Genomic DNA, 21447 nt, shown 5'->3' with positions numbered 1-21447 from the left:
TAATCAATGTAAGCACTTTAATTCTTAGTGAGATATTACTTTAATTGAAATTATGGTAAAAGGGGAAAAAAAGCCAAAACGTGTTAAATCCTCAGAACTGTTCTGCCTAAAGTTGAAAGGAGTAGTTAACCTGATACAGGAAACACATTACTTATGCTAACTTCCGTGAAAATATTGTTGAGTGCCACGTCCTTGCATTAGCCTTTCCTGCTTAATACTTAAACATACAAGAGCTGTAGCCCCTTAACAAACTTAACACCTTAAACAGACTTACTGCTGCATAAGCTTTCAAGGAGGAGAGCCCACATCTTGAGATGCGTGAAATGTATCCTCAGTAGGCAGGAGACCACATATACAGGTATAGAGAAAAAACAAATGAAAATATACCCTGCTTCTCATGCCAGAGTACCTTGATGCACCTAAAAGAGTATTTTAAAAGGAAAAGAAAACTAAACTAAAGCACACCAGTAAACAAGAACAAACCTAAGCTGTTAAGAGGGCCACAAATGCCCTCAAATGCAACTGTCTTTACTTGCCACTAGAAGGCAAGGAGTGAAAGAGCAGGTCATACTTTACACCAATCATAAATAGTGGAGCAAAGAGGCCATAAAGTGCAAGAGCTACATCTTGCAACTTTTCTACGCAAAGCTCTAATGTATGCAGAATGACCATACTGACTATTACTGCTGTTGCAAAAAGATAATACCAGAATTTTCCTATGTTTGCTAGAATCTGTAGCAGGAGAGAACACTTTGATTTCAATTGAGTCCTAAATGGGGGGGCAGGATGGGTGGGTAGAAATCAAACATACATATGGGTGGCTATAAAACAGATACGTACTGTATCTGTCCATACAGATCCTTTGATGATGGCATCAGTAGATGGTATCCTGTTCTGCTCAGCTAAGATTATGTGGCAAGCTGATTTTCTTGCTAATTCCTTGGACTAGGCAAGGCAACAAAATCACTATGTAAAACATTGGCCAATATTGCAAGCATCAGAAGGGGGCCATGAAACCCCCCAAAAGCAAATTATGCAAGTGTCTGGCAGTGATTTGAAGGAGATTCCTACTACGAGTTCAGAAGCAACTGGGAAGCTGAAACTCTTTAATCTTCAAGAGACTCTTCTTCTAGACTTTTATTTAAAACATGGGTTTCATTTCATAGTTAAACACCTTGCTACCTTCCATTCTACACCCCCCCCCGCTCCCAAAAGAGACAGAAGCACCAAAGAAATAAGCAAAATAACTTTGAATTCACTGGCAAAACAGTGAAAGATTTCATAGAGTGAAAGCTTACTCCTCCCACTGTAAACAAATTGTCCTTTGAAATTTCAGAACCTTATTTTTACAAGGATGAGAAAAATTAAAAAGAGTAAGCTTTTCTAGGACCAAGCATTTTGAATTATAATTCTTTAACATACATTGAATTACCTTGCACTGATGTGGGTGCATATGGATCCAAGGATGCATGAAACCACAAATTCTTATATATTGTGTTATGATCAGCTGAGTTCTGTGGAACACAAACATCCTTATTTCTCTCCAGAAAATCAGTCATAGGAGAAACCATTTGGCAGAGCAATACGCTTTAAGAAGGAGTGCTCTTAATGACTTCACAATTTACAATGGAATAATCATCTGGCTCTAAAGCACCCATTCAGCAAAAGAACATTATAGTGTCAGAGGTCAAAGGTGGAGGTTCTTAAATGGGAACAGACAAAAGGAAAGGGTGGAATCTAATAAAGAGGCAAATTAATGGCTGAAATGCCATTCAGAATCTGCACTAATTCTATTCAGCTTCACATTCTGCATTTGTATTCACATGAGGTAATGGTAAAAAGGAGTAAACTAGACTGATCCAATTACTTCAAAAGATAAAATTTTACTGGCTGGCTGGCAGGTGTTGGTTTTTTAAAATGCTTTAAAAAGCAAAGTTGAACTCTAATCTCAAATCTGCTGGAGGAACCATTTTACTATACCAGTGTTTCAGATAGTTTCCGCACTGCTATCAAACTGTGACATAAAAACTTTATTTTCTGTTTGAAGCCATCAGATTTAGCCATTGTCATTTTTTTATGTTTAGCCACAAGCGCTGGGGATCAGTTCAAAAAAGCAAATGCCAAACACTTTCTTCAAAATGCTACTTTTCACTTACAAGTATGTTTCTAATGCTGATGGTGAAGAAATGTTATCTCTTCTAAATAGACCTAGAACCTGTCAACACAGATTAAGGTGGCAAAATTCTGGACTGTGCTACTCTGGACTTCAGGTATGGCATATATGTCAGATTTGAGTGTGCTCCCATACGTAAGAAATTCCCTGCGCAACTAGAAAAGCAGAGATAAAAGTTTAGTGTTGCTTTCTTTCTGGTAAGCTAATGTTCATGCAGTTCTAGGCTACCATCTCATTCTGTGTGATTCACAGAATGTCTAGAAGTCTACCACATTGCAAGTTTTAGTGGCGACCAGCAAATGTTGATTTAAAATCTCCATTTAAATTTACACCAAAGCTGAATGACCAACGGACATCATAAAAAACAAAACAAAGCCCAAATACCAAACTATTCTGGTGGCAGCTAAGAAGAAATCACCTGCTCAGCTGCTATCCAGACGGGATAAATACAACCTACATTTGAGACTCTGTGCACACAAGCCAACCTTGGGATATTGCAAAGTTTTACTTTTAATCATTTTGATTAAACCTCTTAACATCCTAAAAGAACATCTGCTCCTACGTACAGTACACTACGCAGGGCTGCAGGTCCCTGAATGATAACATCATTAAATCTTTTTGAAAGTATTTATTTGTCCGCATTAGTAGCACAAAGATAAGCAATGCACACTTTTTATCAGAATCACACACACAGAATTCCTAGGTGACTCACTTAAATATTTGGTTACAGTGTCGACAATAGGACAAGACTATTTGATAAAAAGAAAGTATCAAAAGATTACATTCCTTGCTAAAAGATACATGGCTCGTTGAATAGATTTACCTCTTGTAGAATACAAGTTTAGTTGCCTGGAGACAGACAGGTCCTCTAATAGACACACCTCTAGTATTGCTTTGGTCACGTTGCTGGAAGTGGAAGATGTGCACCAACAAGAACTCCTCTCTCTGTATCTGTGGGAGGTTTCCATCCCTCGTTTCACAGAAAATTGATTTGAAACTGGAATCAATGACATCATAGCTTTGGCAGTAAAGTTAACAAATGAAATTTCTTTTATCCCAGATGGGCCAATGGCAGCGATTTCATTCCTAGGATGCCACATGGGATAAAACAAATGTATTAATGAAAGCACTACATTGTTAACCCCATGGCCAGTGTGGGAGACACCCTTGTTGTTAAGATGAGGCAATTCTCTCAGGAAAAAAGTATTGTGCAAGCTATCACATTTTTCCTAGCATAAAACAGTAGAAAATGGGGTGGCAATTAGCCTTTTATCTGGGATCGGTAAAAGGACTTCTGCGTTGGCAGACAGCATATATCCAGGAATCACTGGGAGATGTTACCACTGTGACTGCATTCTGCTGCCCTATCTACTGATCTCAGGCAAGAGCTTATTAGGGGAAGCAGCATCCTGTGCTTGTGTGACATAGCTGTGGAGCTACTTGAGTGGTTCTACGCATTCCTAGCAGAAAAGACATAAAAAGATAATTACTGCACAGCACAATGGAGCCTCCTTGTGATGTCCCTCTGGGTTCCATTTGGCAGCTTTATTTTCAGCCATTTGAATGTCATGGAGTGTCTTTACTAGCTCTTGTTTTCCAGACACGACTCAAGGAGATACTTTTTAATCTATACAGCCCTTAACAAACTAGGACCCTAAAGACCTTTCATGACAGTATCTTCTTGTACAACCCACTGCAACTGCCACAGCATTCTTTTAGGATACTGTCTCTGCAAAGATTCAGACTATAAGTGGTCAGAATAGAGAGGGCTCCACAAAACTACACAGCCCCATAACAATGGACTTGCCACAATACATTCAGATGGATGGCTGTGCTTTATTTGGGTGGCTTTTTTCCCCCATGGTCGATGTTGTAGTCTGATTAGGTACTGCTTTTAGCTCTCAAGTTATAACCAGCTCTTATCCACAAGGGTGGGACAAGCTAGAAATGGAAAGCAAGATTAGCAATGAAATTTAACACTCAAAATATAGAGTAATCTCAAACAATTAAGCGGAGAAGCCCAAAGTCACTGTGTCTTTTTAGGAGGATTCCAACAGACATGCCCAGCACATATCTTCTCCCCTGACAGCAACATACTTCTTTCTTCACATCACTGTTGATTTGCCTTGTTTATTGCATGGATATATTGCATTCTCTTTGTAAGTGTATTTCCTTGGGGTTCACTGTACGATCAGGGGCAGATTATTGTACTTTGGTAGATTCTTTGGATTAGCTATTTACATTGCTTGCCTGATTCTGTCAGCTTGAGAGGGTGAGTGGGGACGGGGGAAGTTAATAACTCTGTCCATGGTGATAAATCTTATACATGGTTACTGCTATAGCAGTGAAAATTGCAAGAAAATTACAGGGTGATGCATCACATGAATTCCTTAGACAAAAAGGTAAATCTGCGAACAAAGTTTTTGTTTGAAACATCTTGTTATTTAATAGAAGTTCCAACAAAAGACATTTTGAAGTAGAATGAGATATATTCACTGGTTGCCAACAACAATACAGATTTACATTGAACATTTATTTCTCTTATCTTTTTTCCCTTTGTGTCTCTTTATGGTCTTTGCCTTATGGGTCATAAACCGCGTTCTTTAAAATTAAAAAATGAAGCGAGGGAGGTGGGTGGAGAGAGAGAGATTGAAAGCAGCACTGAAGACAATGTAAACAAACCCACGAAATTTCATCCTCCCCTTTCGTTCCTCTACCCCTACCCCCAGGAGCAGCTCTTTCCATACCTACCTGGCCCCAAGGTTGCCCTTTGGAGTGCTTCTGCCATGGTGGGCAGCTACAAGACAACAGCCTGCACAGTAGTGGCTCCTGGCCTATGGAATGTCTTCTGAAGAGACGCCCATCTGGCATCTAATTTAATATGTTTTTGTGCCACGTAAAAACCTTTTCATAATCTTTGTAGCTTTTCATAATGTTTTTATTTTGTTTTTAATTCTCCGCACCTCTATTTTTTAATGTGTTCTTATTTTCAGGTATTTTGAAATTGCACTTAGCTGCTGCTTGTGATTTTTATCTCCTTTTATATAATTGTTTATTGTTGCTTTTATAGTGCACATTGCTTTTTTGTGATTTTTTCCCTTGTTTTACTGTTTTCATGTACAATGCCCAGAGAACGGTAGCTATTGGGCATTCAATGTATTTTGAAAACACACTCACAGACAGACACACGCACATACAGAGACAGAGCCTCCCTTGCTATTTTTTGTCAGTGGAAGACTTTGTTTTATTCCAACAGGCTTTTGCTGCAATGCTTTGGTTTTTAACTGCTGGCCTTATTTCTTTCGTTTTTATACAATTGGCATTTTATAAAATTGTTGACTTCAAATGCTGTAAAGTGGCCAGAGCGGTGTTTTTAGCACAGAAGTGTGGGTCATAATTGTTTTAACAAAATAAATAAATGTCAACTTGAGAGGGTTAACAAGGAAAGGCGTAAGTGAAAGAATGACAATTCTGTGAAAATTGCATCTGTGGCTATAAACAACTGCCAGAAGACACACGATCATCAGCCTGCAAGGTCTTTCCTATTTGTTTTAATGCAGTGAGCTTAAATTATACTACTAAAATAGCTCACCCCATTGTAGATTTTGCTAGAGTCTCCTTGGACCATTATTTGTTACTAACCCCCCCCCACAACTTACATAATCTGTGGAAATGAGATATTTTACATACGTCATAAAAAAATCAAGATGTCTTGCAAGAGTTAGACCACTACTGTTTTCTCCACTTTTTCTAAAACTGAACTCTGAGACAAGACACCTGGAAAGTGTATCTGTAGTCAGTATGGTCACATGTGCTACAATTATAGTTGATTAATGCTTTCTATGGTGAAAGAAATCGCTGTTCCTTGCAAAATGCAATATCAAAGGGGGGAGGGAAGCATTTATTCAGTAACATTTTCACCAAAATTCACTTTTGTCTTTTGGCAAGATTCATCACCAATACGACCATGAAAGGAAGAAGAGAAGTAAATGAGGAGTGTCATTATCAAACTAAAGATGGAATTAAAAAATGATGATGCATGGAAAAATCATTTCAGAATTGGGCCCCAATATGAGATGAGCTTTTGCTGGTAAAGCCTGCTTAAAGCCAAGGTGGGGCTCTGAAGGTTTGAGAGGCTACGAACTGATGGCTTACTATGTGGTACTAAGCACATCTATCAGCAAAACTGGCAGAACACTATGCTTTGGTATGCTTCACAGGCATAGCTGTAAATATAACAGCTTGATTACTGGCCCAGAAAGTCTAGCTGTTAGGCCATTAGCAAAATATAAGTGTTACCACATACTTCCATAAATGTTCCCCACGAGTATAAGAGTTTGTCTTTTTTCATCTATGGTATTTTTTAATGCTGCATAAAGCAAATGCAGACAAAAATAGCAATAGACCATTTTGTGACGTATAAAACAAATTGTCAATTTAAAATGCGCTTAAATGGAACAATAAAAATCTTCTCCAGGGTAAAAAAAAACCCACCACCACCACTCCTATTATTACAGTATATATTGTTGGGTAAAGCCTAATTTATCACAACTCCAATCAATGACGATAGATACACTCATCGTTCAAAGAATGTTAGTCACCTGCCAGCTAACAGAGATTAAGAGCTACATTCCCCAATGACACATTTTACTGTTCAAAACCTGATTCCCTTTGTGCCCTCTTACTCTGCTCATGAACAGGTAGCCTTCCTTTCTCTCTCTCTCTCTCTCTCTCTCTCTCTCTCTCTCTCTCTCTCTCCCCACACACACATTTCAGTCATAAAGGGTCACACAAGCACAAGTTATCCTCATCAATGCATCATCTAAGTGATTAAAATGTGCCTTCTTTCCACATCAGGCATCTGCAGGATTTACAGATTTGTTTCAAAAGAGAGACTAGAACCTGGGAAAGAAAGAAAAAAAAATCCAGCGACATGAGCACTGACACGCACAGAGTCTAAAAGAGGAACACACATACCTGCCAGCAGATGCCATTTCCTCTACATTTTACATCCCAGTATGCACCATTTTTACAATTATTGCCACCATAAACCATACAATAAAATGGATTGCCGTGCTGATTCGAGTACCAGCTGGTTATTAGAAAAGTGACTCCCCCCCCCATGCATGATTCAGTCTCCTTGACAAATATACTGCATTGTACTAGATGAGTCATCAAAGGACTATTCTGCATTTTACAGGCCAGTTGCGTAGTTCCTCATCTTTCAGCATCCCCATTCCCACACTGAATTACATCAAAAACTGACCAAAGATGCCTCCACTCCACTCTTGTTCTCAGGTTTTTAAAAAGAATATCCTGCTCTTAGAGTAGCTAAATAACCAATAGCGGAAGAATTAAACAGACACACTGGCCACCCTGATATTGTCCTGAACTCCCAGAAAGCACTATTTCTAACGTGAGGAAATTAAAACCTACAGCACATGCTTTTTACGTAGGGACTGAAAGTAATGGATGTAAGGTGCAGGTGCTACTCTGCCTTTGTGCTACACTGCCTTTGTGCAATGCATCAGTGCAATTCTGGTAGAACAGACCACACCTGCAAGAACCTGTGACCAACCACAGCAAGCACGTGCTTGGTGGTCCACAACACTTCTGAGATGTTAGCTAGTTGAACATAGTTGCAGCCCAATAAGTCACATAAAAATCTATTCCTGCCAATAAGAATGCAATTTTATTTAAAAGAGTATTATTTGTAATATCTGCAACAAGAGGATCAAGCTATTGAGTTCTTAAATCTGAATATAATGGACATTATAAAGAAAGTGAGCCAAGTCCTCTACCTTATGACATCAAGCAGGGCAATATCTGGTCATACTGCATTGTCCTTTATAACGTCCCTTAACCTCCATCAGCCTTCATTTAGTTAAAAGCCCCTTAAAGCCATAAGGGCAAATGAAGGCCAGATATGGGGGCAGTTTCCCTGGGGAGGTGAGACAAGATTTTGTATAGGGTGTTTGAGCAGCAATTAGACACTAGTATGGAAGGAGCCTGGAAGTCAACATTGGTTAAGCACCTTGTGACTTCGAAATGAGCACCACAACAGCCCCTTGCAATCAGAGAGCCCACTGGGAAGCGCAAGTCAGAAATAGTCTGACCAGTTTTAGGAGTGCATGATTCTGATGCCATTTCCTCACAGTCCGTTAAGACAAGGGAGGGAGCCTGTTACTTAATGTCTATAATAAATTGCTTTCAGGGCTAAAGTTTTTATTGAGCAATAGGATGCCTCTCTATGTTCAACAGCCTTAGGCATAGAACTGGGGACACCTAGGGGTCTTGTCAGGAATTTATGCTGGTCTGACTCTAGGGCTGCAATATCTGAATGTGCCCATACAGGGGCTCAAGGAGGGGGCATCACTAGCCTACCAACTGCATAGCACTAGCCGTTACATTAGCTGTTAGGGCAGCAGCTTTCAAGTGGGTGGACCAAGATCCAGAGTTTTTAAATGTCACACCCAGATTTTATAGGAGTTTACTTATTTCAGTCACCGATTGTCCAACTGCCAATGGAATTTCCGCCTTCTCTTTGAGATGCTAGCAAGAGCCTTGCATTGTGGCTTATGAGTCCATTAAAAATTGTTTCCCCCGATAAAAAGGGCATCTGAAAAACACACTGAAATAATTTTATCACAATGTCATTCACATAAATACAGCTTTTGCAACTCTCCATTATAGTTTGTTATCCTCTTCCCCTTGTTTGTGGTCTGGTGCCGCCCACGGTAGAACTGCGTATTGGCCCTACTTGGCTGATGGCTCGGGGCTTCATAAACCATGTCATGAAGCTGGAAAGGAGAGTCGGGGTAAAGTGCTTCTCACCTTGCATTTCTCCTGCTCTACGCTGGGGAGGAGTGTTCTACCCCAATGCTCATAATCTATCTGAACCAGGCTATTATCTTGGCTAATGCAAGGCCTTCATGGGGGGTGGAGGGGTCATTTGCACTGGAAAACTGGCATGTGAAAGAAGGGGCCGTTTAATCCCTTCTGCACCTGTTGATTCCCCTTTACTCCCCCCTCCCCAACATCAAGTATGTTCTTGACTTGTGAGAGCCTGGCAGGAATGGATGTGGGCAACTGTGGGAGAATTAAAAACTCCCTCTCACCCCCTAATTCTCCTGTACAAGTGCCCTCCTGCATTTCCCTTACACGGTAAAAAGAGGATTAAGAATCCTATGTGTCCCTCAGGAATGGGTAATTGTGCCCCAAGAGTAGGTGATGAACGACAGTGCCAGCAAACCTGAGCTCAAGCTGCCCTATAGCAAGTTCAAATTGGATATTAGCAAATACTTCCTGTTAATGTGAAATAAGATGGGGAAGAGAATGGGAGACTACATACAATCTGAGGCAACAAAAGCATATGGACCCCCAAGTTCCACATGTCTGGACCAGCCATTGGAATCACTTGCAGGGACATGTACGGAGTATGTAGGGAAGTGTGCGCAGCTAAAATTGTCATTAAAAATTGTTAGGGTAGATCTAAAGACTGAAACAAGGCAGATATTGCTGCATGCTTATGTAAACAGAGCTATGCAACACAACTAATTTTGATCTAATTCTGTATTAAGTGTGCAACCTCTAGAGCACAGAACATGGTAGAAGTCACTGATGAAGAAGATGACAGGTGTTGATGAAAACGACAAGCAAGTCAGATCAAAAGGTGCACAGAGCACTCCTCTTCTTTAAAAAAAAAAAAAAAAGCATTTATTTAAATAAGAGTATTTGAAAGGCTTTAGTCACAACTAAGTTATCAAACAATACAGAAGAAGACTGGGAGAGATCCAGGCTGCCATTTCCAAGAGCAAAGGATTCTGTTGAAGAAAGATGCACCCAAAAATGTTACTATTTTTAAATATAGCTGGCTTTGAAGCTCTAATTGCTTTTAATTCAACTTGGATTTCACAAGGAGGGGAAAAGGGAAATTATGAAATACCTTTGAAACAGTTTCAAGAGCACACTTTGACACACACACACACAAACAGCAAGGTATTTGGGGAAAAAAAACTGGTATCATTCAATACACCAGAAATGGAAAGGTGTCTGATGTTTATTTGAAAGCTTACTTCCCTAAGAGAGATTAAACATCCCATAACATGCCTGTCTATCATCCTGAAGTAAGCAGGGGGTGCACTTGAAAACAAAAGCTGAGTTTTTCATACTTACTCTGGTCATTTCCAGACAACCTGTTTACTGAACATTCATCCTGATTTGTTTGCACAATGTTTGCAGGGAAGTTATACGACAGCGGCTGTTGGTTGAACATTCATCCCAAATTCTAGGGGTGGGGAGGTTATACCATATTGTGTCAAGTAATTGTTACCGCACACTTTCAGTGTTTCCTAACTGAAAAAGTCAAGTCTTTTTGGAAACAGGACTGTTGCACAAGAGCACCAAATCTCTTTAATTGCACAACCTGAATTTGCCAGCGTACGATTGAATACCACCCACAAAAGATCCACAGTCTGGAAGTTGCCTCTGTTTGGAAAGAGGCAGACCAAAAGAAAATGAAAACCACCACCACAGGAATCCAAATAGGCCAAAGGAACAAAAACACAAACACACCATGAGCCGCCACACCAGCATGGAGTGGCTGACAATTCAGCCAGATAAGCGACTAATAAGTCGAATAAATAAAATATAGTAGGGATAGATACTATCCAGTCATATTTCAAGCTATGAACTTCCTTATTTTGGTATCGGCTGCCTTCAGTACTGCAAATAGTTGTCACTCAACCCAAAGACTCTTTACAACATTATCTACCAACAGGGGGAAAAACAGTGAGAAATCTCTCTCCCCCCCCCCCATCTCAAGTTATCAGTGTGGCCCTACAATGTAATTCTACCACATTTTACCATCATGCTTATGCCACAAAAGACAATGCAGAAGGACTTACCAAAAAACTCGATGACAGAGCAAGGATCTGAATCTGGGACACCCATGTACTTAATGTATGGCACCATGCCAGCCAAAGGTATTGGAGCAAAGCATTGTGGCATACGAGGAAAGGAGGGCAGCTTGCAAACCCAAGCGTCCTTGGGCTTGTTCCCACACTGCTAACCCTGGATGAATTATGCCCGAATGGTCCTTTGAGAAGGAATTTTGTTTATAGGATAGAGTCGCATATACAAAGGTAGAGCTGATAACCTACCTGCCCGTTGCAGAGAATTTTGCAAGGAAACTTTGCTCCAGAATGACACAAAATTAATGTTGGTGGCAGCAAGAGTTTGCTTAGCAAAAGTGTGGGAAATGTGAATATCCCATAAAATCACAGCTGGTCCATCTACATTAAGTCAAACTGGCATTTGAAATATTTTAGATATCTGCATGGGCTAGCGAATGCTATGATTCCACATACTAAAGATGACATACTGTAATAAAGACATCACCGAACAATGCTGTGTCTTTGTTATTTATATTTGCAGAGATCTCAAAACCTCTACCCTTCTTGCTGACAGTTACTGAGAACCAAACATTCAGATCATTACAGCTACTATCTCATTCAATCCCCTATCAAGTGAGCCTTTATAGTGCAAGGGATGTGAACCAAAAACAGCTTAACAATCATTGTTGGTAAAACTTCCCATAGCTCCTCTAAACACATCAAAATAGCCAAAAGATGTTGTCTTGCATGTAATATAGACAATGGCCGTGTTTGGATCATATCCTCATTTAAGGAGAGATTAAGCTCAAACATTTTTCTCCCTTCACAATGTGCAGGAAGTCTCTTTAATTAACCACAGTTTCATCTTTCATCCGAACTGGGAAACTATGGTTACCCGCTTCACGATCTTAAAATTTCAAACTGAGCAAAAGGTAGGAGTATAGAGATGTGTGTGCAAGAGAGGGGGAGTAGAGTCCATCTCTCTCTGCCTACTCCTCTTGATCTTTTGTCATATTTTCTTCAAGCATGGGGGGGGCTTTATTTTTCTCATGCCTTCTTGAGTCTTCTTCCTTCCCTAAAGCAGGAGGGGAAATGGCTGTATTAGAATCTCTCATACCTTCTAAATAGTTCTCTCTCTCTCATATGTATATGCTTTTTCGTTGTCATGTCTGAATGAGGAAGTGAGTCTGTCTCTTTTCGGACATCATGTATGGAGAGAGAGTTTCTATGGGCATTTATAGGTTTCCTGTGACCGTGTATCATCCGCTGTAAAAAGAGAAAAGGCAAAGACAAGTTTGCATTTGTATTTGAGTTTTTTATCATGGATTCACAGATTCCCCCTGAAACTTGTCTCTCCATTATGTAAAATGGATAGAAAGTTTCTAGACTTTCTTCCATATGCTAAATTCTTTGAGTTGTATTCAGTGAAGTCCAAGTCAGAGTAGACGCAATTAAATTAATGAATCCAAGTTAGTCATGTTTATTAACTTCAATAGGTCTACTCTGAGTAGGACTAGCATTGAATACCATGCTGTTTATTCCTACTTCCAGTTTATAGCACAACTGTCTGGCTTGTTTTACAATCTTTGGATGACTGATGAGTTAGAATTGTGTGGTAGACTGTTTCTCAGGTGTGAGCCCTAGTCCTCATTCTAAACTGGGTACCAAATTATGTTACAAACAGTAATAGCTGTCTGTACAGGGGCTGTGGTCTGTGTGTGTTTATTTTACTTATTTATAATACTATTTATATACCACAATTTATTTATTGCAGTATCACAGAGATGTACAGCAACACAATGTGAAACATCACTAAAACAATACAAAATAATCATTAAAATCATTGGCTAACCAAGAAAGTTTAAACAGCCGCATAGACAGGCTTGTCAACATAAGAAAGTCTTCAAGAGACACCTGAAAGTCAAAAGCGAGGATGCCTGCTGAAGAATGTTCTACAGCACGTGACTGGCAACACTAAATGCCCAACTTATAAATCTAATGAATAAAATAAACAAACTTCTAGTTGAGGCCAGGCTCCTGACACGGGGGACGACTGGCAGTGCTCCTCCAGATGATCTCTGTGGTTGAGCATAGATATATGGGGTCAGGCGGTCCTTAAGGTATCCTGGACTCAAGTTGTTCAGGGCTTTGTTTATCATGACAAGAGACTTGAAGTTGGCCCAGTAGGATATAGGCAGCCAGTGTAAACATTTTAGCAGAGCTGTTGGCCATCTGCCCCCATCAGCAACCTAGCCGCTGCATTCTGCACTAGCTACAGCATTTGGACCAGACCTCAGGAAAGCCACACCTGTTGGGAATGTATTCCTTTCTTTGCATTAATTGCCCTGTTCCTTTCATCAACTTTTTTTTTAAACTTCCATGTGTTGTTTTTTTATTTCATAGAACTGTCCCCCAGGCTGGACACTGAGACTGGGACAAGAATTGCTGCTAAAGAACGCAGGTCACCAAAACATGACCCAAGCATGCCCCTTTCGGGGGACTTATGCCGGCTTCCCTTATACTGGTCCTGGCTGAAACTGGCTGAGCTAAGCTGAGGGACACCAGCGTAGCCCGACTGAGCTGGGCCCCAGCTGGCGAGGCTCTGCATACAACTCTCCTCAGCCTGGTGTACAGTAAATGCGAGTTGGATTGCGCCCTAAGTGTTTTAAATAGGCATCTGCTTAGTATCTTTCATTTCTAGCTAAACAAACATTTTGAGAGCATTTCATAGGAATTGTTTTCACCTTTACAAGTTACGTTCCTTAGAAGGAAATGACAAGTATTGTGCAAGCATGGAGCTTCTTCTTTCCAAGACTAACAATCCTGAAGTTCCACAAGAGTATCTATTTTAACTAAAACCAAATGGCTGGTTACTTTCAGTCTCAGGCTGAGCAAGAGTGTCCTCTTGAGTACTATCAGATCTTTGAATCAATTCTTTTTTAAAAAGCCAAACTACGTATTTAAAAAGGGGTGAACAATTACCTTCACTCATTTACTAAATCCCCAACCACTGCTGCCTTGTCAGAAGCATGTTCATTAGTCTGACCTATTTTTTTTAAACACAGTCTCTGGTTTATTAAGACAACCCCAACTGTTCACATCTACCATTTAAAATGCCACAGTTAGGCCCTTTAAATTATACACAGCTTCCAAGGTTTTTCCTATCTCATCCAAAGACTCCTATTAAAATCAAGAAAGGAATTGCTGTAAGAAATTCTTTACACCCTTTTGCCAAACATGGAAAACAACCATTTCTACATCATTCTTTGCCTGGCTGATTGAACTGCAACACCTGGATTTTGCTAGGGATAGTGGACAGGCTTCAGGCTATGGCACCAGTGGGTTGATCTCTGCCACTTTCCTCATGATGTTCTGGCTACTCGCAGGAAGCACATCTTGGCATAGCCAGAGAGGCTAAGCTACACAAAGACACCACCGAGTAGAAAACACAGCTACCTCCACATTTCAAGGTCACTTGCCAACAGAGCTACAGTGCCCAGAGTCTCACTGGCCGGGTGGTGGAGAGAAGAAAACCTCAGGAACTCCAGGAAATGGAGTTTTAGATCCTTCGGAAGCCCACTGTGAATTGTTTGCAAGGCACTTTGAGGGTAAAGTTGCTCGCCTCTGTAGCAGTCTTGATGCCTCATCCACATCTGCTGTAGTCCCCACTGGGGTGTCCAGTGCAACATCTGCTGCAACTTCTTGGGAACGGTTTCAGTTGATGCAGCCTGATGACGTAGGCAAGGTGCTTGCAATGATGTGGCCAGCAACGTGACCTCTCAACCCTTGCACTTCTTGGCTTATTAAAGCTTGCCGAGGGGGGTTGACCAAGTGGATCCTGGGAGTGGTCAATGCATGCAGAAGGAAGTGCTTCCAGCCGCCCTCAAAGAGGCAGTGATCTGACCTCTCCTGAAAAATCCCAACCCTAGACCCATTGGTCTGCAACAATTACCAACCAGTCACAAATACCCCCGTCTTAGGGAAGGTGATTGAGAGGGTTGTGGCGCAGCAATTGCAAGTACTCTTGGATGAAACAGATTATCTTGACCTATCCCAGTCTGGGTTCAGGCCTTGTTATGGGACTGAATCGGCCTTGGTTGCCCTGATGGATGACCTTTATCAGGAGAAGGACAGGCAGAGTGTGTTACTCTTTCTTGATCTTTCAGTGGCTTTTGATACCATTGACCATTGTATCCTTCTGGGCCAATTTGGTGGGATGGGTATCAGAGGCACTATTTTAGAGTGGTTTCGATCCTAACTCCAAGGTCATTTTCAGAGAACAGCATTGGGTGATTGTCTTTTGGCCCCCTGGCAGTTGTGCTGTGGGGTGCTGCAGGGTACCATCTTGTCCCCTGTGCTGTTTAACATCTATATGAAGCCCTTGGGAGTGGTCATCAGAAGATTTGGGGTGTGGTGTCAGCAGTACACTGTTGATGCCCAGCTCTATTTCTCTGTAACATCTGAATCGGGAGAGGCTGTGCAAGCCCTGGAACGCTGCCTGGACTCGGTGGTGGGCTGGATGAGGGCCAATAAACTGAGTCTGAATCCTAGCAAGACGGAGGCGCTGTGGGTTGGTGGTTCCCGAGTTCAGATAATTGGTCAGTTGCCTGCTTTGGATGGGGTCGTACTCCCTCTGAAAGAGCAGGTCCATAGTTTGGGGGTGCTCCTAGATCCATCTTTGTCGCTAGAGGCCCAGGTGACCTCAGGGGCTAGGAGTGCCTTTTACAAGCTTCGGCTGGTAAGACAGCTGTGGCTGTTTGTGGACCGGGATAGCCTGACCACTGTTGTCCACACACTGGTAACCTCCAGGCTGGATTACTGCACTCTATGTGGGGCTGCCCTTGAGGTTGGTCCAGAAGCTGCAACTGGTGCAAAATGCAGAAGCAAAACTGCTCACTGGGGCAGGGTATCGCCAACATGTCACCCCGCTGCTGAAAGAATTGCTCTGGCTGCCCACTTGCAACCAGGCCAAGTTCAAAGTTCTAGTCTTGGTGTACAAAGCCCTATACAGCTTGGGAGCAGGATACCTGAAAGAGCGTCTTACCCCTTATATACCCAGTCGATCACTGCGCTCTGCAGGTGAGGGCCTCCTGCATATACCATCTTATCAGGAGGTCCGTTCTGCACAACGTAGCAAATGGACCTTTAGTGTGGCGGCACCTACCCTGTGGAATTCCCTCTCCTTAAATATTAGACAGGCGCCATCACTGTTATCTTTTCAGTGCCTATTGAAGACCTTCCTCTTTCAACAAGCCTTTTAAGCTGAGACCTTATCCCAGTCTGCGTTTATGTTGGAATTGCTTTTTAATATGTTTTTAAATTTTTTTTAAAGATGTCTTGAGAGCTTTTTAAAAAATGTTTTAAAAGATGTTTTGTTTTAATGTATTTTAAAGTCTGTTTTTATGTTTTAAAGTGTTTTTAGTGCTTTTGTTTGCCACCCTGGGCTCCTGCACGGAGAAATGGAGGGATATAAAGCAAATAATAAGATAAATAAATAAATAAATAAGAAAACCGTCCTTCTCCAATAGAACTAAGTAGATGAGCCCTTCAGTCCTTCCTGCTTCAGCTATAATGACCATCCAATAACCTACAACAGAGATGAGGGACCTGTGGCCCTCCAGATGTTGTTGGACTACAACTTATTCCTGCCTACTGGTCATGCTGGGGCTGATGGGAGCTGGAGTCCAACAACATCTGGAAGGGCACAGGTTCCCTGTTCCTGACCTACAGTGTTGGACCTGGCCATAGTGTTACATCCAGATGTACACCTGAGCATGGACTCAGCTATACTGGATGCAAAGCAGTGGACGTCCCATGGATGTAGATGCATTAGTCTGCCAAGTGAGATCTTTTCACCCAAGGACTGGTGGTTTTTTTGGTGGTGTGGAGGGACCCAGGCAGTGGATATTCCAGATGCTGGGGTGTGTGACTGGATGGATTGCTCTGTTTCTCTTAGTACTTCACTAACCAAAGATACAACAATCTGTCCCAGAAATTTCTAACGAGGAGTGATATAGAAATCTCTGTAATAAATTAAGGGGGCAAACCATCTGCTATTTACGCCGGGCTGAGGGGAGGTGGATATGGCAGACCCCCGGCTGAGCCATCATGGTCCTGGCTCCACCGACAGAAGCCCCTCATCCCCGGTCAGTCAGGGGGCTGCCAGGGAAGCCCAGCCTGGCAGAAGGAAGCTGGTGTAAACCAGCGTAAGGCCTGAAAAAGGGACATTCCGGGGGGGGCAGAGGAGGAGCCATGGGGAGGGACTTGGGTGACATCCAACTTGTGTTCAGACTGCTCCTTCAGGTCCCAATCCCGGCCAAAGTTAGGCTGGGAAAAAGGTTAGTCTAAGAAAATAATTACTATGCAAGACTATGGAGAGTGCTTACTTCCTAGTAGGGGTATTTGTGAGAGCCAGCTTTTACTTTCTGATCCCTGCACATGGCTCCGAGCTGAGTCAGTGTTCAGCCAGCCCAGAGGCCCAGAATGGCAACTGGATGCTGCGGACCTTCCTGCTGGCTCCTCCTCCACCGGCTTCCCCTGTTGGACTGCTCTGTAACTAAATTTAAACAGCTGCAACCGAAACGTTTGTATACAATTTCAAGTATCCCAAATCCAGTACATTAGAATGCTTCAGATCCATAAATTATCTTGTTTCAAGAGCCAATTCCTACTCTTCCTAGCTTTTCCTAAGTAAAGAAACTGACTCTTGAAACAAATCAGGTATATAAATATGCAGAAAATTAGCGTTTTCTGGGGGACGTGAGTCAAATTGGATGAAAGTCCTCTGCAAATGTAAAAAGCTAAGTATCCAGTTTTAAGCCAGGTCTAAGAGCAAGTTCACTTTTAATAGTCTTTCAAAAATGCATAAGTTTCAGGCAAATTGAGAAGTCAGATATATGAAAGAGAAACCTAAAAATAGTATTCTAAAAATACCTCAGATGATAAATGCCATACAACATGGAACAATACTTAGAGGTCATCATTCTACCAAGATGATTTTAGGAATGGAAGTAGAAACTCTCAGTCACTGTGGGTATGTGGGAGGCTGATTAGCCCGAGAAAAGCCGGTGACCCTATTACAAATATCTCCTTCTTATCAAGAAAAAAGGCTCTTTTGCAGATAGAATTGCGAGGGCAGATTCCATAAAGTGCTACCTCTAGTATCAGCTTGAAGCATCAGTCGTATCAGCTAATACATGTGGAAAATATGATTAAGACCCCCCCCCAAAAAAGCTAGCCAGATGGGAATAGTAATGAGTGGTGGGCCAGCTCTTCCCTTTCCCAGTGCCCTGGAAGCACACTCTGCTTCCTCCTCTAGGTTGACAAGGGAAGGTTAGGTAGCACCTTTCAGGAGGTAAATTTGGCATGGATTCTAACAACAGAGTAATATTTGGATTTTCTACCCTTATCAGATTAAAAAGAAACAACATGATTTGATTCAGTGATTCACACAGTATATTGGGAAAATAAACTTTGATTCTTTACTCCTATAATTGTTCTGCAGAGGCCATTCAACAACTTAACATCTAAAAATAGGGGTTAAGTTGGCCTAACCCAACAGACACACTATTTTTCCTTATCTGACAGTCAAGGCAGACAACTAAAATATGGTCAAGATATTTTTTCCCCAGAAAAAAGCAAAAAATGAAACTTTGACCTTTACTCGAAAACAGATTGACTATAATTTGATAGATTTGGCAATTAAAGCAGTTTCCGCTGATTGAATGCAAAATCTGAACCATATAGGCAAAAAAATCCACATGCAAGAAGGTAAATGAAAGATTTTATGGTCAACTCCACATGCACAATTGAATGCTTCAATGTACAGATTATGTGACCTAAACTAGTAACTACTTGTGCAGAATCCCAAGGCTTCTGAACAGATTTGCAGCATCAAATTTCACTATGTTCCTCAAGTGTATCAGTGCTCCCACTGATGTAAATCCATCCCAAACCCAAGTCTATTTAACTGGCACTAAGAATTTAAGATACCCAAGCATAACTACAGCTAGCAATTGACTTAAATTGGATCCTATGGCATACATCAGTGCCCCTAATCTAAACCCACATATCTGTAAATTCCTTTGAAATCAAATGGGATTCGTTTGAAGGTGAAACATTTTAGGATCAGAGTATATCCCTGTCTTTTAAATGAAATTTTCTAGAACTTATCTGATCCTTATCCTGGCAGTAGGTAGGACCCAAAAAACTGGGTGACCTTGTGGATAGTGGGGTCCTTAAACAAACAAACAAAATCAAACCGATACTCATGATGCAGCACAAACTGCTTCTGAAAGTTCCTTCAGTCCAAAAGTGATTTGCTTGGATGTGGGTTTCGAGCTGCTGTTTGAGAGACACTCGCCCAACGCTTCCCCCATGCAGAGGCAGCTCTTTGGATCCAGGCCAGGGATCACTGTTGGTATAACTGCTTGTTATTATTGCTTCAGTATCGTGTGCATTTGTGTAATCACCGCTGAAATTTCATTTTGCAGAAAAAACTTACAAAATTCTCCTTTCACTTTAAAATATTTGCAGAATTTGGTCATAATCCAGTCAGTAAGAGCCTCCAAAAAGTCCCTATGACTTTCAGCAGAGGCGTACCCAGTCATGAAACCTGCCTGACTGGCGAGGGGGGCGCTTTCTGTAGTGGTGCCCAAACTATAGATATCTCTCCCCAGACATGACTGCCTGGTGCCAACTCTTGTTATCCTTCAGGCACCAGGTGAAGTCCATCCAGTTTGCTTGGGCTTTTAGTTGTATGTGAGAAGATTTAAATGGTCTTTTATCTGCTAGTTTACTGTTTTATCTTCTTAGCTTAATTGTGTTTTATTACTGGAAGCTGCCTGCACGAAGCAGGATGGAAATTAGCAAAGACTGTTGCATTCACAGCCCAGAAGCTGCTCACAGTTATTCATGCAGAACTCCCAGAACATATCAAACTGTTCTCTGTCCTCCCACCCAAAACATTATTTCACAGTAAAATCCATGCAGCAATTCTGTAATGTAGCTCATCATCATCATAGCCATATTGCAGATGGGAGGAGGTAAGTCTAAGGGAGAATAGTTTGTCTATGGCCATACACAGAGTTCATGTCTGAGGCAAGCTCTGAAATAGGGTCTTCAATTCTGCCTCTTAACTTGTTCCTACAGCTGCTGGCTTGTGGATTTCCCCCTTGCCTCCCACTAGTGATTAACACTTTTCATGTAAATACACAAAAGCTCTCCTATATATTTTCTGCATCTACTGACAATGGCACAGCATCAGGCACAAACATGTCCCTGGAATTAGCTTTGCCGAAACTATTTTACTTGACTGCATTGCCTGTCAGTCAAGTCTTAGAAGTACCTTTCGACATCTACTAACAAAATCCAGCTGAAAAGCCATTTCCCTTGGGAAAGTACAAGCAGGACAGAAAGGATCCACTGTGCCTTCTTCTGTGTGCCTTGCGAGTGGGGCGGGGGAGAGATTGGAAAAAGGTGAACGTTTTGGGAACCTTGATTTTGTTGTGAATTCAGCTGCCCTTTACATTGTTTTAGTTTTTGAGGTTGTATATTTGTGTGATGTCATTTTCAGTACAATGTATATGACCTTGTGTACCTTGGCAATAAGGCATCAACACACACAAACACCAATACCAAATATAATAATGAAAAGATCAATGCCTGACCTGTTGCCATTCAGAGTTGAGAGCACTACGCCTTTGGGCCAGATACAATATAAAGACAGTTCCTTTCATTTGCAACACACTGTGCTTTCTATTTGGAAGAAGATGGCAGATTTCATGTTATTTCCTGCGCACTGTAGCATTGGCATCTCAAGACATTCTGTCACCTTTACTTACTGTAATAACTGGCAAGTGGACTATGAACGTTTGCATGGTAACAGGCACCACCCGATGACAACTAAGAATGAACTGGGATTCAGGTGGCCAGCGTGAGGTGAAGTGCAGAAGCAATTGCACACACCTCCTGGGAGGTACAAGCAAAGGGCTAAGTACACATTGCCTGCTTGATTAGTCTGCAAAGGTTCTCCCAAGCGGTAAGCATTCCTGCTCTAGTACTTGCATGCATTAGGCCTGCAATAGCAAAGGTGATGGGTGTCCACATACAGACTAGTTAATGCCAATGTCAGTTCTGAAACATTTCACAAGAGGCCAGCTTAAATAATCAGATGTATTTAGACACTTTGCTAAGGGAATCAAGAGGACTCTGAAGAATCATCTATAAACCAAGATAACTTGCAGACTGCTCTTGCTTCCCAGTTTAACATCCTTTGGCTTTCTTGTTCATGCCCTTGGGCATCACACAAGGAATGTAGCAGTCACTCAGAAATTCATTACATGCCGCAGCACTGTTCAAATTGAAGTGACTATATACTAT

General features: G+C 41.5%; 1 protein-coding gene across 3 annotated transcripts in view; it reads right to left on the bottom strand.

Moving 5' to 3' along the window:
• The window catches only part of SPRED2 (sprouty related EVH1 domain containing 2), an 88272-nt gene that overhangs the window by 34616 nt on the left and 32209 nt on the right, over positions 1-21447 (bottom strand). Inside the window, exon 2 of one of the 3 annotated variants that reach the window (XM_061622231.1) lies at positions 12185-12333. The exons of 1 other annotated variant lie outside the window; for it this stretch is intronic. In XM_061622231.1, coding sequence (XP_061478215.1) covers positions 12185-12330 — 146 coding nt within the window. In that variant the 5' untranslated portion in view covers positions 12331-12333. Of the gene's footprint in view, positions 1-1432; positions 1510-12184; positions 12334-21447 lie in introns of those variants that run through there. One more of the 3 variants, XM_061622233.1, reaches the window with a different exon arrangement.

Source organism: Rhineura floridana, chromosome 4 (assembly GCF_030035675.1).
Source record: "Rhineura floridana isolate rRhiFlo1 chromosome 4, rRhiFlo1.hap2, whole genome shotgun sequence".
NCBI classification, from domain to species: domain Eukaryota; kingdom Metazoa; phylum Chordata; class Lepidosauria; order Squamata; family Rhineuridae; genus Rhineura; species Rhineura floridana.
Note: the sequence above shows the minus strand (reverse complement) of the source record. Positions and strands in the feature narration are given on the sequence as shown.